The 13,159-nt window shown below is 37.8% G+C and overlaps 1 protein-coding gene across 5 annotated transcripts in view; it reads left to right on the top strand.

Annotated features, from left to right (window-relative positions):
• DNAJC27 (DnaJ heat shock protein family (Hsp40) member C27) overlaps positions 1 to 13,159 on the top strand; it is a 49,894-nt gene that overhangs the window by 10,966 nt on the left and 25,769 nt on the right. For 4 of the 5 annotated variants that reach the window (XM_088447578.1, XM_088447576.1, XM_088447579.1 and 1 more), the window contains exon 2: positions 12,478 to 12,657. In XM_088447578.1, coding sequence (XP_088303704.1) covers positions 12,571 to 12,657 — 87 coding nt within the window. In that variant the 5' untranslated portion in view covers positions 12,478 to 12,570. Of the gene's footprint in view, positions 1 to 12,431; positions 12,658 to 13,159 lie in introns of all 5 variants that reach the window. The other variant, XM_088447577.1, reaches the window with a different exon arrangement.

The raw sequence follows: 13,159 nt of genomic DNA, 5'->3' as shown, positions 1-13,159 counted from the left end.
CTGGTATCTATATATAGTGCAGCTAGTATACTATAGAGCGTATATATATAATGTAATGTCATATACAGGTTATATCTCCTACACCTGGTATCTATATATAGTGCAGCTACAGCTGGTGTACTATACAGCGTTATCTAATGTCATATACAGGTTATATCTCCTACACCTGGTATCTATATATAGTACAGCTAGTATACTATACAGCGTTATCTAATGTCATATATAGGTTATATCTCCTACACCTGGTATCTATATATAGTACAGCTAGTATACTATACAGTGTATATGTAATGTCATATATAGGTTATATCTCCTACACCTGGTATCTATATATAGTGCAGCTAGTATACTATACAGCGTTCTCTAATGTCATATACAGGTTATATCTCCTACACCTGGTATCTATATATAGTGCAGCTAGTATACTATAGAGCGTATATATATAATGTAATGTCATATACAGGTTATATCTCCTACACCTGGTATCTATATATAGTGCAGCTACAGCTGGTGTACTATACAGCGTTATCTAATGTCATATACAGGTTATATCTCCTACACCTGGTATCTATATATAGTACAGCTAGTATACTATACAGCGTTATCTAATGTCATATACAGGTTATATCTCCTACACCTGGTTATATATATATATAGTGCAGCTAGTATACTATACAGTGTATATGTAATGTCATATATAGGTTATATCTCCTACACCTGGTATCTTTATATAGTGCAGCTAGTATACTATACAGCGTTATCTAATGTAATGTCATATATAGGTTATATCTCCTACACCTGGTATCTATATATAGTGCAGCTAGTATACTATACAGCGTTATCTATAACCTACACCTGGTATCTATATATAGTGCAGCTAGTATACTATACAGCGTTATCTATAACCTACACCTGGTATCTATATATAGTGCAGCTAGTATACTATACAGCGTTATCTAATGTATCATACAGGTTATATCTCCTACACCTGGTATCTATATATAGTGCAGCTAGTATACTATACAGCGTTCTCTAATGTCATATACAGGTTATATCTCCTACACCTGGTATCTATATATAGTGCAGCTAGTATACTATAGAGCGTATATATATAATGTAATGTCATATACAGGTTATATCTCCTACACCTGGTATCTATATATAGTGCAGCTACAGCTGGTGTACTATACAGCGTTATCTAATGTCATATACAGGTTATATCTCCTACACCTGGTATCTATATATAGTACAGCTAGTATACTATACAGCGTTATCTAATGTCATATACAGGTTATATCTCCTACACCTGGTTATATATATATATAGTGCAGCTAGTATACTATACAGCGTTATCTAATGTCATATATAGGTTATATCTCCTACACCTGGTATCTATATATAGTACAGCTAGTATACTATACAGTGTATATGTAATGTCATATATAGGTTATATCTCCTACACCTGGTATCTATATATAGTACAGCTAGTATACTATACAATGTATATGTAATGTCATATATAGGTTATATCTCCTACACCTGGTATCTTTATATAGTGCAGCTAGTATACTATACAGCGTTATCTAATGTAATGTCATATATAGGTTATATCTCCTACACCTGGTATCTATATATAGTACAGCTAGTATACTATACAGTGTATATGTAATGTCATATATAGGTTATATCTCCTACACCTGGTATCTATATATAGTGCAGCTAGTATACTATACAGCGTTATCTATAACCTACACCTGGTATCTATATATAGTGCAGCTAGTATACTATACAGCATTATCTATAACCTACACCTGGTATCTATATATAGTGCAGCTAGTATACTATACAGCGTTATCTATAACCTACACCTGGTATCTATATATAGTGCAGCTAGTATACTATATAGCATTATCTATAACCTACACCTGGTATCTATATATAGTGCAGCTAGTATACTATACAGCATTATCTATAACCTACACCTGGTATCTATATATAGTGCAGCTAGTATACTATACAGCGTTATCTAATGTCTCATACAGGTTATATCTCCTACACCTGGTATCTATATATAGTGCAGCTAGTATACTATACAGCGTTATCTAATGTCTCATACAGGTTATATCTCCTACACCTGGTATCTATATATAGTGCAGCTAGTATACTATACAGCGTTCTCTAATGTCATATACAGGTTATATCTCCTACACCTGGTATCTATATATAGTGCAGCTAGTATACTATAGAGCGTATATATATAATGTAATGTCATATACAGGTTATATCTCCTACACCTGGTATCTATATATAGTGCAGCTACAGCTTGTGTACTATACAGCGTTATCTAATGTCATATACAGGTTATATCTCCTACACCTGGTATCTATATATAGTACAGCCAGTATACTATACAGCGTTATCTAATGTCATATACAGGTTATATCTCCTACACCTGGTTATATATATATATAGTGCAGCTAGTATATTATACAGCGTTATCTAATGTCATATATAGGTTATATCTCCTACACCTGGTATCTATATATAGTACAGCTAGTATACTATACAGCGTTATCTATAACCTACACCTGGTATCTATATATAGTGCAGCTAGTATACTATACAGCATTATCTATAACCTACACCTGGTATCTATATATAGTGCAGCTAGTATACTATACAGCGTTATCTAATGTCTCATACAGGTTATATCTCCTACACCTGGTATCTATATATAGTGCAGCTAGTATACTATACAGCGTTCTCTAATGTCATATACAGGTTATATCTCCTACACCTGGTATCTATATATAGTGCAGCTAGTATACTATAGAGCGTATATATATAATGTAATGTCATATACAGGTTATATCTCCTACACCTGGTATCTATATATATATATTGCAGCTAGTATACTAGACAGCGTTATCTAATGTCATATACAGGTTATATCTCCTACACCTGGTATCTATATATAGTAAGGCTAGTATACTATACAGCGTTATCTAATGTCATATACAGGTTATATCTCCTACACCTGGTATCTATATATAGTGCAGCTAGTATACTATACAGTGTATATGTAATGTCATATATATAGGTTATATCTCCTACACCTGGTATCTATATATAGTACAGCTAGTATACTATACAGTGTATATGTAATGTCATATATAGGTTATATCTCCTCCACCTGGTATCTATATATAGTGCAGCTAGTATACTATACAGCGTTATCTATAACCTACACCTGGTATCTATATATAGTGCAGCTAGTATACTATACAGCGTTATCTAATGTCTCATACAGGTTATATCTCCTACACCTGGTATCTATATATAGTGCAGCTAGTATACTATACAGCGTTCTCTAATGTCATATACAGGTTATATCTCCTACACCTGGTATCTATATATAGTGCAGCTAGTATACTATAGAGCGTATATATATAATGTAATGTCATATACAGGTTATATCTCCTACACCTGGTATCTATATATAGTGCAGCTAGTATACTAGACAGCGTTATCTAATGTCATATACAGGTTATATCTCCTACACCTGGTATCTATATATAGTAAGGCTAGTATACTATACAGCGTTATCTAATGTCATATACAGGTTATATCTCCTAAACCTGGTATCTATATATAGTGCAGCTAGTATACTATACAGTGTATATGTAATGTCATATATATAGGTTATATCTCCTACACCTGGTATCTATATATAGTACAGCTAGTATACTATACAGTGTATATGTAATGTCATATATAGGTTATATCTCCTCCACCTGGTATCTATATATAGTGCAGCTAGTATACTATACAGCGTTATCTATAACCTACACCTGGTATCTATATATAGTGCAGCTAGTATACTATACAGCGTTATCTAATGTCATATACAGGTTATATCTCCTACACCTGGTATCTATATATAGTGCAGCTAGTATACTATACAGCGTTATCTAATGTCATATACAGGTTATATCTCCTACACCTGGTATCTATATATAGTGCAGCTAGTATACTAGACAGCGTTATCTAATGTCATATACAGGTTATATCTCCTACACCTGGTATCTATATATAGTAAGGCTAGTATACTATACAGTGTATATGTAATGTCATATATAGGTTATATCTCCTACACCTGGTATCTATATATAGTGCAGCTAGTATACTATACAATGTATATGTAATGTCATATATAGGTTATATCTCCTACACCTGGTATCTATATATAGTACAGCTAGTATACTATACAGCGTTATCTAATGTCATATACAGGTTATATCTCCTACACCTGGTATCTATATATAGTACAGCTAGTATACTATACAGTGTATATGTAATGTCATATATAGGTTATATCTCCTCCACCTGGTATCTATATATAGTGCAGCTAGTATACTATACAGCGTTATCTATAACCTACACCTGGTATCTATATATAGTGCAGCTAGTATACTATACAGCGTTATCTAATGTCATATACAGGTTATATCTCCTACACCTGGTATCTATATATAGTGCAGCTAGTATACTATACAGTGTATATGTAATGTCATATATATAGGTTATATCTCCTACACCTGGTATCTATATATAGTACAGCTAGTATACTATACAGTGTATATGTAATGTCATATATAGGTTATATCTCCTCCACCTGGTATCTATATATAGTGCAGCTAGTATACTATACAGCGTTATCTATAACCTACACCTGGTATCTATATATAGTGCAGCTAGTATACTATACAGCGTTATCTAATGTCATATACAGGTTATATCTCCTACACCTGGTATCTATATATAGTGCAGCTAGTATACTATACAGCGTTATCTAATGTCATATACAGGTTATATCTCCTACACCTGGTATCTATATATAGTGCAGCTAGTATACTATACAGCGTTATCTAATGTCATATACAGGTTATATCTCCTACACCTGGTATCTATATATAGTAAGGCTAGTATACTATACAGTGTATATGTAATGTCATATATATGTTATATCTCCTTCACCTGGTATCTATATATAGTACAGCTAGTATACTATACAGTGTATATGTAATGTCATATATAGGTTATATCTCCTACACCTGATATCTATATATAGTACAGCTAGTATACTATACAGTATATATGTAATGTCATATATAGGTTATATCTCCTACACCTGGTATCTATTTATAGTGCAGCTAGTATACTATACAGTGTATATGTAATGTCATATATTTAGGTTGTATCTCCTACATCTGGTATCTATATATAGTGCAGCTAGTATACTATACAATGTATATGTAATGTCATATACAGGTTATATCTCCTACACCTGGTATCTATATATAGTGCAGCTAGTATACTATACAGTGTATATGTAATGTCATATATAGGTTATATCTCCTACACCTGGTATCTTTATATAGTGCAGCTAGTATACTATACAGCGTTATCTATAACCTACACCTGGTATCTATATATAGTGCAGCTAGTATACTATACAGCGTTATCTATAACCTACACCTGGTATCTATATATAGTGCAGCTAGTATACTATACAGCGTTATCTAATGTCATATACAGGTTATATCTCCTACACCTGGTATCTATATATAGTGCAGCTAGTATACTATACAGCGTTATCTAATGTCATATACAGGTTATATCTCCTACACCTGGTATCTATATATAGTGCAGCAAGTATACTATAGAGCGTATATATATAATGTAATGTCATATACAGGTTATATCTCCTACACCTGGTATCTATATATAGTGCAGCTAGTATACTAGACAGCGTTATCTAATGTCATATACAGGTTATATCTCCTACACCTGGTATCTATATATAGTGCAGCTAGTATACTATACAGCGTTATCTAATGTCATATACAGGTTATATCTCCTACACCTGGTATCTATATATAGTACAGCTAGTATACTATACAGCGTTATCTAATGTCATATACAGGTTATATCTCCTACACCTGGTATCTATATATAGTAAGGCTAGTATACTATACAGTGTATATGTAATGTCATATATAGGTTATATCTCCTACACCTGGTATCTATATATAGTGCAGCTAGTATACTATACAATGTATATGTAATGTCATATATAGGTTATATCTCCTACACCTGATATCTATATATAGTACAGCTAGTATACTATACAGTATATATGTAATGTCATATATAGGTTATATCTCCTACACCAGGTATCTATATATAGTGCAGCTAGTATACTATACAGCGTTATCTATAACCTACACCTGGTATCTATATATAGTGCAGCTAGTATACTATACAGTGTATATGTAATGTCATATATAGGTTATATCTCCTACACCTGGTATCTATATATAGTACAGCTAGTATACTATACAGTATATATGTAATGTCATATATAGGTTATATCTCCTACATCTGGTATCTATATATAGTGCAGCTAGTATACTATACAGCGTTATCTATAACCTACACCTGGTATCTATATATAGTGCAGCTAGTATACTATACAGCGTTATCTAATGTCATATACAGGTTATATCTCCTACACCTGGTATCTATATATAGTACAGCTAGTATACTATACAGTGTATATGTAATGTCATATATAGGTTATATCTCCTACACCTGGTATCTATATATAGTGCAGCTAGTATACTATACAGCGTTATCTAATGTCATATACAGGTTATATCTCCTACACCTGGTATCTATATATAGTACAGCTAGTATACTATACAGTGTATATGTAATGTCATATATAGGTTATATCTCCTACACCTGGTATCTATATATAGTACAGCTAGTATACTATACAGTGTATATGTAATGTCATATATAGGTTATATCTCCTACACCTGGTATCTATATATAGTACAGCTAGTATACTATACAGTATATATGTAATGTCATATATAGGTTATATCTCCTACACCAGGTATCTATATATAGTGCAGCTAGTATACTATACAGCGTTATCTATAACCTACACCTGGTATCTATATATAGTGCAGCTAGTATACTATACAGTGTATATGTAATGTCATATATAGGTTATATCTCCTACACCTGGTATCTATATATAGTACAGCTAGTATACTATACAGTATATATGTAATGTCATATATAGGTTATATCTCCTACATCTGGTATCTATATATAGTGCAGCTAGTATACTATACAGCGTTATCTATAACCTACACCTGGTATCTATATATAGTGCAGCTAGTATACTATACAGCGTTATCTAATGTCATATACAGGTTATATCTCCTACACCTGGTATCTATATATAGTACAGCTAGTATACTATACAGTGTATATGTAATGTCATATATAGGTTATATCTCCTACACCTGGTATCTATATATAGTGCAGCTAGTATACTATACAGCGTTATCGAATGTCATATACAGGTTATATCTCCTACACCTGGTATCTATATATAGTACAGCTAGTATACTATACAGTGTATATGTAATGTCATATATAGGTTATATCTCCTACACCTGGTATCTATATATAGTGCAGCTAGTATACTATACAATGTATATGTAATGTCATATATAGGTTATATCTCCTACACCTGGTATCTTTATATAGTGCAGCTAGTATACTATACAGCGTTATCTAATGTAATGTCATATATAGGTTATATCTCCTACACCTGGTATCTATATATAGTACAGCTAGTATACTATACAGTGTATATGTAATGTCATATATAGGTTATATCTCCTACACCTGGTATCTATATATAGTGCAGCTAGTATACTATACAGCGTTATCTATAACCTACACCTGGTATCTATATATAGTGCAGCTAGTATACTATACAGCGTTATCTATAACCTACACCTGGTATCTATATATAGTGCAGCTAGTATACTATACAGCGTATATCTAATGTAATGTCATATATAGGTTATATCTCCTACATCTGGTATCTATATATAGTACAGCTAGTATACTATACAGCGTTATCTAATGTCATATACAGGTTATATCTCCTACACCTGGTATCTATATATAGTACAGCTAGTATACTATACAGTGTATATGTAATGTCATATATAGGTTATATCTCCTACATCTGGTATCTATATATAGTGCAGCTAGTATACTATAGAGCGTATATCTAATGTAATGTCATATACAGGTTATATCTCATACACCTGGTATCTTAATATAGTGCAGCTAGTATACTATACAGCGTTATCTAATGTCATATACAGGTTATATCTTCTACACCTGGTATCTATATATAGTACAGCTAGTGTACTATACAGCGTATATGTAATGTCATATACAGGTTGTATATCCTACACCTGGTATCTATATATAATGCAGCTAGTATACTATACAGTGTATATGTAATGTCATATACAGGTTATATCTCCTACACCTGGTATTATAAGGGCATAGTTGAGCCCTTATATTAAGGCTGAATTGAAAAAAACAGAAATCTCCATAGAGGATTCTGGAGGGTGGGGGGGCAGGGTGTTTAAGGGGCTACACCTCAAAAGCTATTGGACGTACCTGGCTGAAATTTGGCACGATCAGGTAGAACTGTCGCTTGGTGGTGAATCCCAAATTTCAGGGCAAAAACAAAAATGGGGATTTGGGCGTAATCTAAAGTTCCAACTGTCAGTTTTTTCTGACACTCGCAATTAGGACCACATTTCTGCTGTTCTCTATGGGGTTTTTTTGGGAAGGCATAAGTCAGGGTAGGGGTTTGTTTTATTAGCTATTGTTCCAGAGTAGGGCCTTTTGGGGTTCAGGTAATTGAGAAAGTTACAGTTAAACTATTACCTCACAATTGCTCCTTTATAGAGATAGGAAGATTGAATTCCTTGCGCAGCCTCAGTAGGAGCCTCCAGCAGGTGTACTCACTGTGGCTTCACCTCGGTGCACCAAGATGGCTGGCTAGTGCGGGCGGTGGACTCGGGGGTAGAAAGCGGTCGTTAGCTGCGGCCGAGACCCGGGGGAGGGGGGTAGCGGACGTTAGCTGTGGCCGGGACCCGGGGATGGTAGCGGGCGTTAATGGCGGCAGTGCTGGCGGCGATGGTGCAGGCGGCAGGACCCGGGGGAGGTAGCTGCAGACAGATACAGGCTCGGATCTGAAAGATCCGTGAAACCTGCATCTGTGTATAAATAAACAAACACAGAAGCAGGGGTGGTGTCAGTGAGACCCGTTTGTGCGTCTGTTTTTAAAAAAAGAAAAGAAAACTTGTTTGAAAAAAAAAAAAAAAAATTGGGTGCCCCCTCCCCAAAGAAAAACAACCAGCATCGGGCTTTGGTAAGCCAGTACTGGTTATGCTAAATGCAGGGGACAAATGACGTAGGGCTTCCCCCGTATGAAGCACAGCCAGCACCAGGCTTTTCAGAACCAGTCCTGGTTGCCAAAATACGGGGGACAAATGATGCAGGGGTCCCCCGTATTCAGCGCAACCAGCACTGGGCTCTGATCCGGTTCTGGAAATACAGGGGGAAAAAAATGCGTAGGGTCCCCCTGCATTTACAAGAGCCAGCACCGTACACTTTCTAGCGGTGGGGTGATGCCACAGCCAGGGGAGCCCTTTCACCGGGCACCCCAGCCGAAGCATCACCCCTGACCGCTAGTCAGCCCAGGCCGGGGAACCCTGGGGAGCTGGGGCCCCCTCCCAATAAAGGGGTCCCCCTCTCCAGGGCACCCCTGACTGATGGCCCGGGGATATCCACGGCACCCCTGGCCGGTGGGTGTCGGGTTGATTATGTAAAGTGTGGTGCAAGTAAAGAGTTAAAACATTGTCTTGCTGTGGTACTACAGTTCCCAGCAAGCCTCCCCTACATGTTGCTACCTGGAGAACCACAAGTACCAGCGATTTTGCATCGTGAACACATCGTTCCGTGTTTAGGGGTCTTAAGAAGCAGTTCAGAGCTGGGACTATCAGCGCCAGTGAGCTTTTCTGTCCCCCGCTGCTGCCACTACCCCGCACGCCTGCACCCTGCCCTCCCTCTGCACCCCCATAACACCTCCTGTGCGCTGTCCCCTCCACCACCAGCGCTAGTGTACCATTTTGTTACGCTTCTCCCCAGCAGGGGGCCCGGATTTTGCTGCTCCCGTCCGTCCCCGATGGTTAATCTACTATATAACAGTGATCATTTGTCCTTCTGTCTGTCTTTCTATACAAATCCACAGTTTACAAGCCAAGATCGTGAAATTTTAGATACGAGCGTACTAAAACACGTCGGAGGCAATAAAAAAAAAAATTTTTAATCAAAATTAATTACTGTTCATTTTTAATTAATTAAAAAACACAATTTTTGCATAGCATTCGCCCTCTACAGGTCAGGTGCGGAATTCGAAAAGGATTTAGGGCCTGATTCAGAGCCGGACGCTATTTGCGGTCGTTCGTTCAGAAAAAAGGGGTGGCTATTCAAATGAACCGTTCGCTCTTTGCGGTCTGTTCACGCCTCTAGGTCTGAACAAGCGAACAAAACCTGCGGTCGTTTTTTTGGATAACTACGCCCCCTGGCTGCTCGCATCCTACGTCATGTCCGCTATTTATTAGATTAATCGAGTACATCGACCAGCGTATGAACTGCTCGCTATTCTTGTGGTTGGTTTTTCTTACCACAAATTTGCAAGCAGTTCTGACTATAAAATAACCCAGTGACGTGGTCAATGACGCTGCTGTATTAATTATGCACACCCATAAAACGCCCGTTTTGACTTTTAAGCACGCCTGCATTCTGATCTCCACTCCCCGTTTTCAAGCACCTTCCCCTGTTACCACCCACATACGCCTCCTCCTGTCACTCATATTAGCAGGCATTCGCTATTTAGCGAACAAACGATTTTCGGCCGCACTGACTGGTTCGCGCATGTGTATAACGATCCGTATGCATGCGCAGTTGGGCAAACATCGCTCGGAGCGAACGAGCGGCCGCTTACGAGCGGCTCTGAATCAGGCCCTTAGGCCACAGTTTACAAGCCAGGATCTCTCATGGTTCTACACCTAAAAACACCAAAGAAGAATAAAAACATTGTCCTGTTTGGTTTATTGTTAGATGCAGATTTGGACACCATTCTAAATGGGCCATCTGAGTTTTCTCAGAAAACCGAACCCACCCGAATTTCGGGGATCTGGGGCTATCCGAACCAAGCTCGGATCTCCCTGCCTGCCCCGAATTCCTCACCCGAGGCTAAATCGGCCAAATCAGGTAGATATCGTCCTGGTGTGTATGCACCCTAGGTAATATACCGCAACCCTACTCTGCGACGGATTCCGTGTGGTGTACTGCGTGCATCTGATGTATACAGTATATCTAATTAATACAACATATGACTATTATAATACATAGTGTATCTAAGGTATTGACATACATGTACAGTAATATAACTTATATATATTTTAATATACAGTAATCAGGATGTACCAACATACTTGCACTGTAATATACAATATATTTAATATACCTGTGATATGCAGTGACGTACATACATTGCAAGATACAGTATTTTTATTTGAACACCATTCCTTTGCCCTATCAATTATTATTACGTTACTGGCATATATACCCTGCAGTATGCTGTATTTATAATATATGTAAGTACATATCTCCATCTATACAGTGCTTATAAAAGCTCCTCTGACATCTCTGCTCAGCTATTTGCTCCTTTCCGGTCCTCCGTTTATCCCCCCTACAGGCACCTATGTGACGTCTGTTCTGTGTGTTTCCGTAATGTCTGCCGTAGATGCGTGTGATCTCTCATTCCCATGTCCCCTAAATGCGCTGTCCTCTGATATTCCATATAGCGTCTCCTTTCCCTGTCTCTCGCACAGTATGCTCCTATAACCAGGTACATTCTATACATACTGTACGTAATACATAATTATAGAGCCTAACTGACAGCAGTGTAGCACACTCCACAAATACTGATCATGTTGCTTTCTCCTGATATTACAGATAAATATGTAAAGTAATATCTAAAGGTGCGTACACACGGGTCGATTTTTTTTTTTTTTTTTTGGACGACTGAATGATAACGATGTTGTTATCGTTATATCGTCCCAAAAAATCGTCCAGTTTTAGCCCCAAAACGGTAACTACCAATATGCGCTCTCGGTTGTAGTTGCCGTTCATCGCCCGAAGCTCCTGTCAGGTTGAACATGTTCGGGGATGAGGGAGGGAGTCCGGCACTGAACTATATCGTTCTTGATTTCATTCAGTGTCGATAACAAAACTGAGAGGCCCCTTGACAGGGACACACAGGACGATTTCGTTCGGGTAGAAAATCGTCCCGTGTGTACGCACCTTAAGTCACGTTTTTTGTTTTTTTTCACTTGTTTTTGTGAAGTTGAACCGTTTATTTTTAACAGGAGCTTTGTTCATTTTGATTGTACCTTTTGATCCTGCAGTCTGCCTCCCTAACACACAGGTGTGTTACCGTCTGTCCTCGCACAGGTGTGTGTACACACAGGCTCTCATGCATTTATTGTCGGACCTTCAGCCTGCAGTAACTCCCGTCGCCCGCTATTTCCAGACACAGCCCCGGCCATGGAGACCAACCTGCAGAAGAGGAAAGAGAGCCGCAAGGCGCTGCGCATTAAAGTGATCAGTATGGGGAATGCGGAAGTGGGGAAGGTAAGTGCCGCATATACAACGCTACTCCCTGATATAGTGATGCCGACGTTAGCGGGCTGGCAGACTACAGTAGGGAGGGTTGCAGTAGTTCCCCCAGGAAATGATTAGTACATACAGCGACATGTATTCTGAGTGAGAGAGGACGGATACAAGCGATGTTGTTAAGATGAAGTCAGCGGACAATTGCAAGTAGTGACTGATTAGGGTACAGTCAAAAACGACCTCTATATAAGGAGCTTGGGTGAAGTGGAGATGCTGGAATGTTATACGCAGAGAATGAGATGACCGTCAGGGGAACAGATGTGGAAGAGGGAACGTGTAATCCATGTTCTGATTGAAGCGGCGAGATTATATGGAAGCCATTAGAGATGACTGATCCGGATCTGAGGGAGAGATTGCTTTGTCATCAGAACATAAGTGATAGCTGACTATGGGGTCTATTTACGAAGCCTTGGATGGAGAGAGAGTAAACGTAGATAAAGTACCCACCAACCAGCTCCTA

This window comes from Taudactylus pleione, unplaced genomic scaffold, assembly GCF_031769625.1.
Source record: "Taudactylus pleione unplaced genomic scaffold, aTauple2 ptg000434l, whole genome shotgun sequence".
Taxonomy (NCBI): Eukaryota; Metazoa; Chordata; class Amphibia; order Anura; family Myobatrachidae; genus Taudactylus; species Taudactylus pleione.
This window is presented reverse-complemented; position numbering and strand designations above follow the sequence as displayed.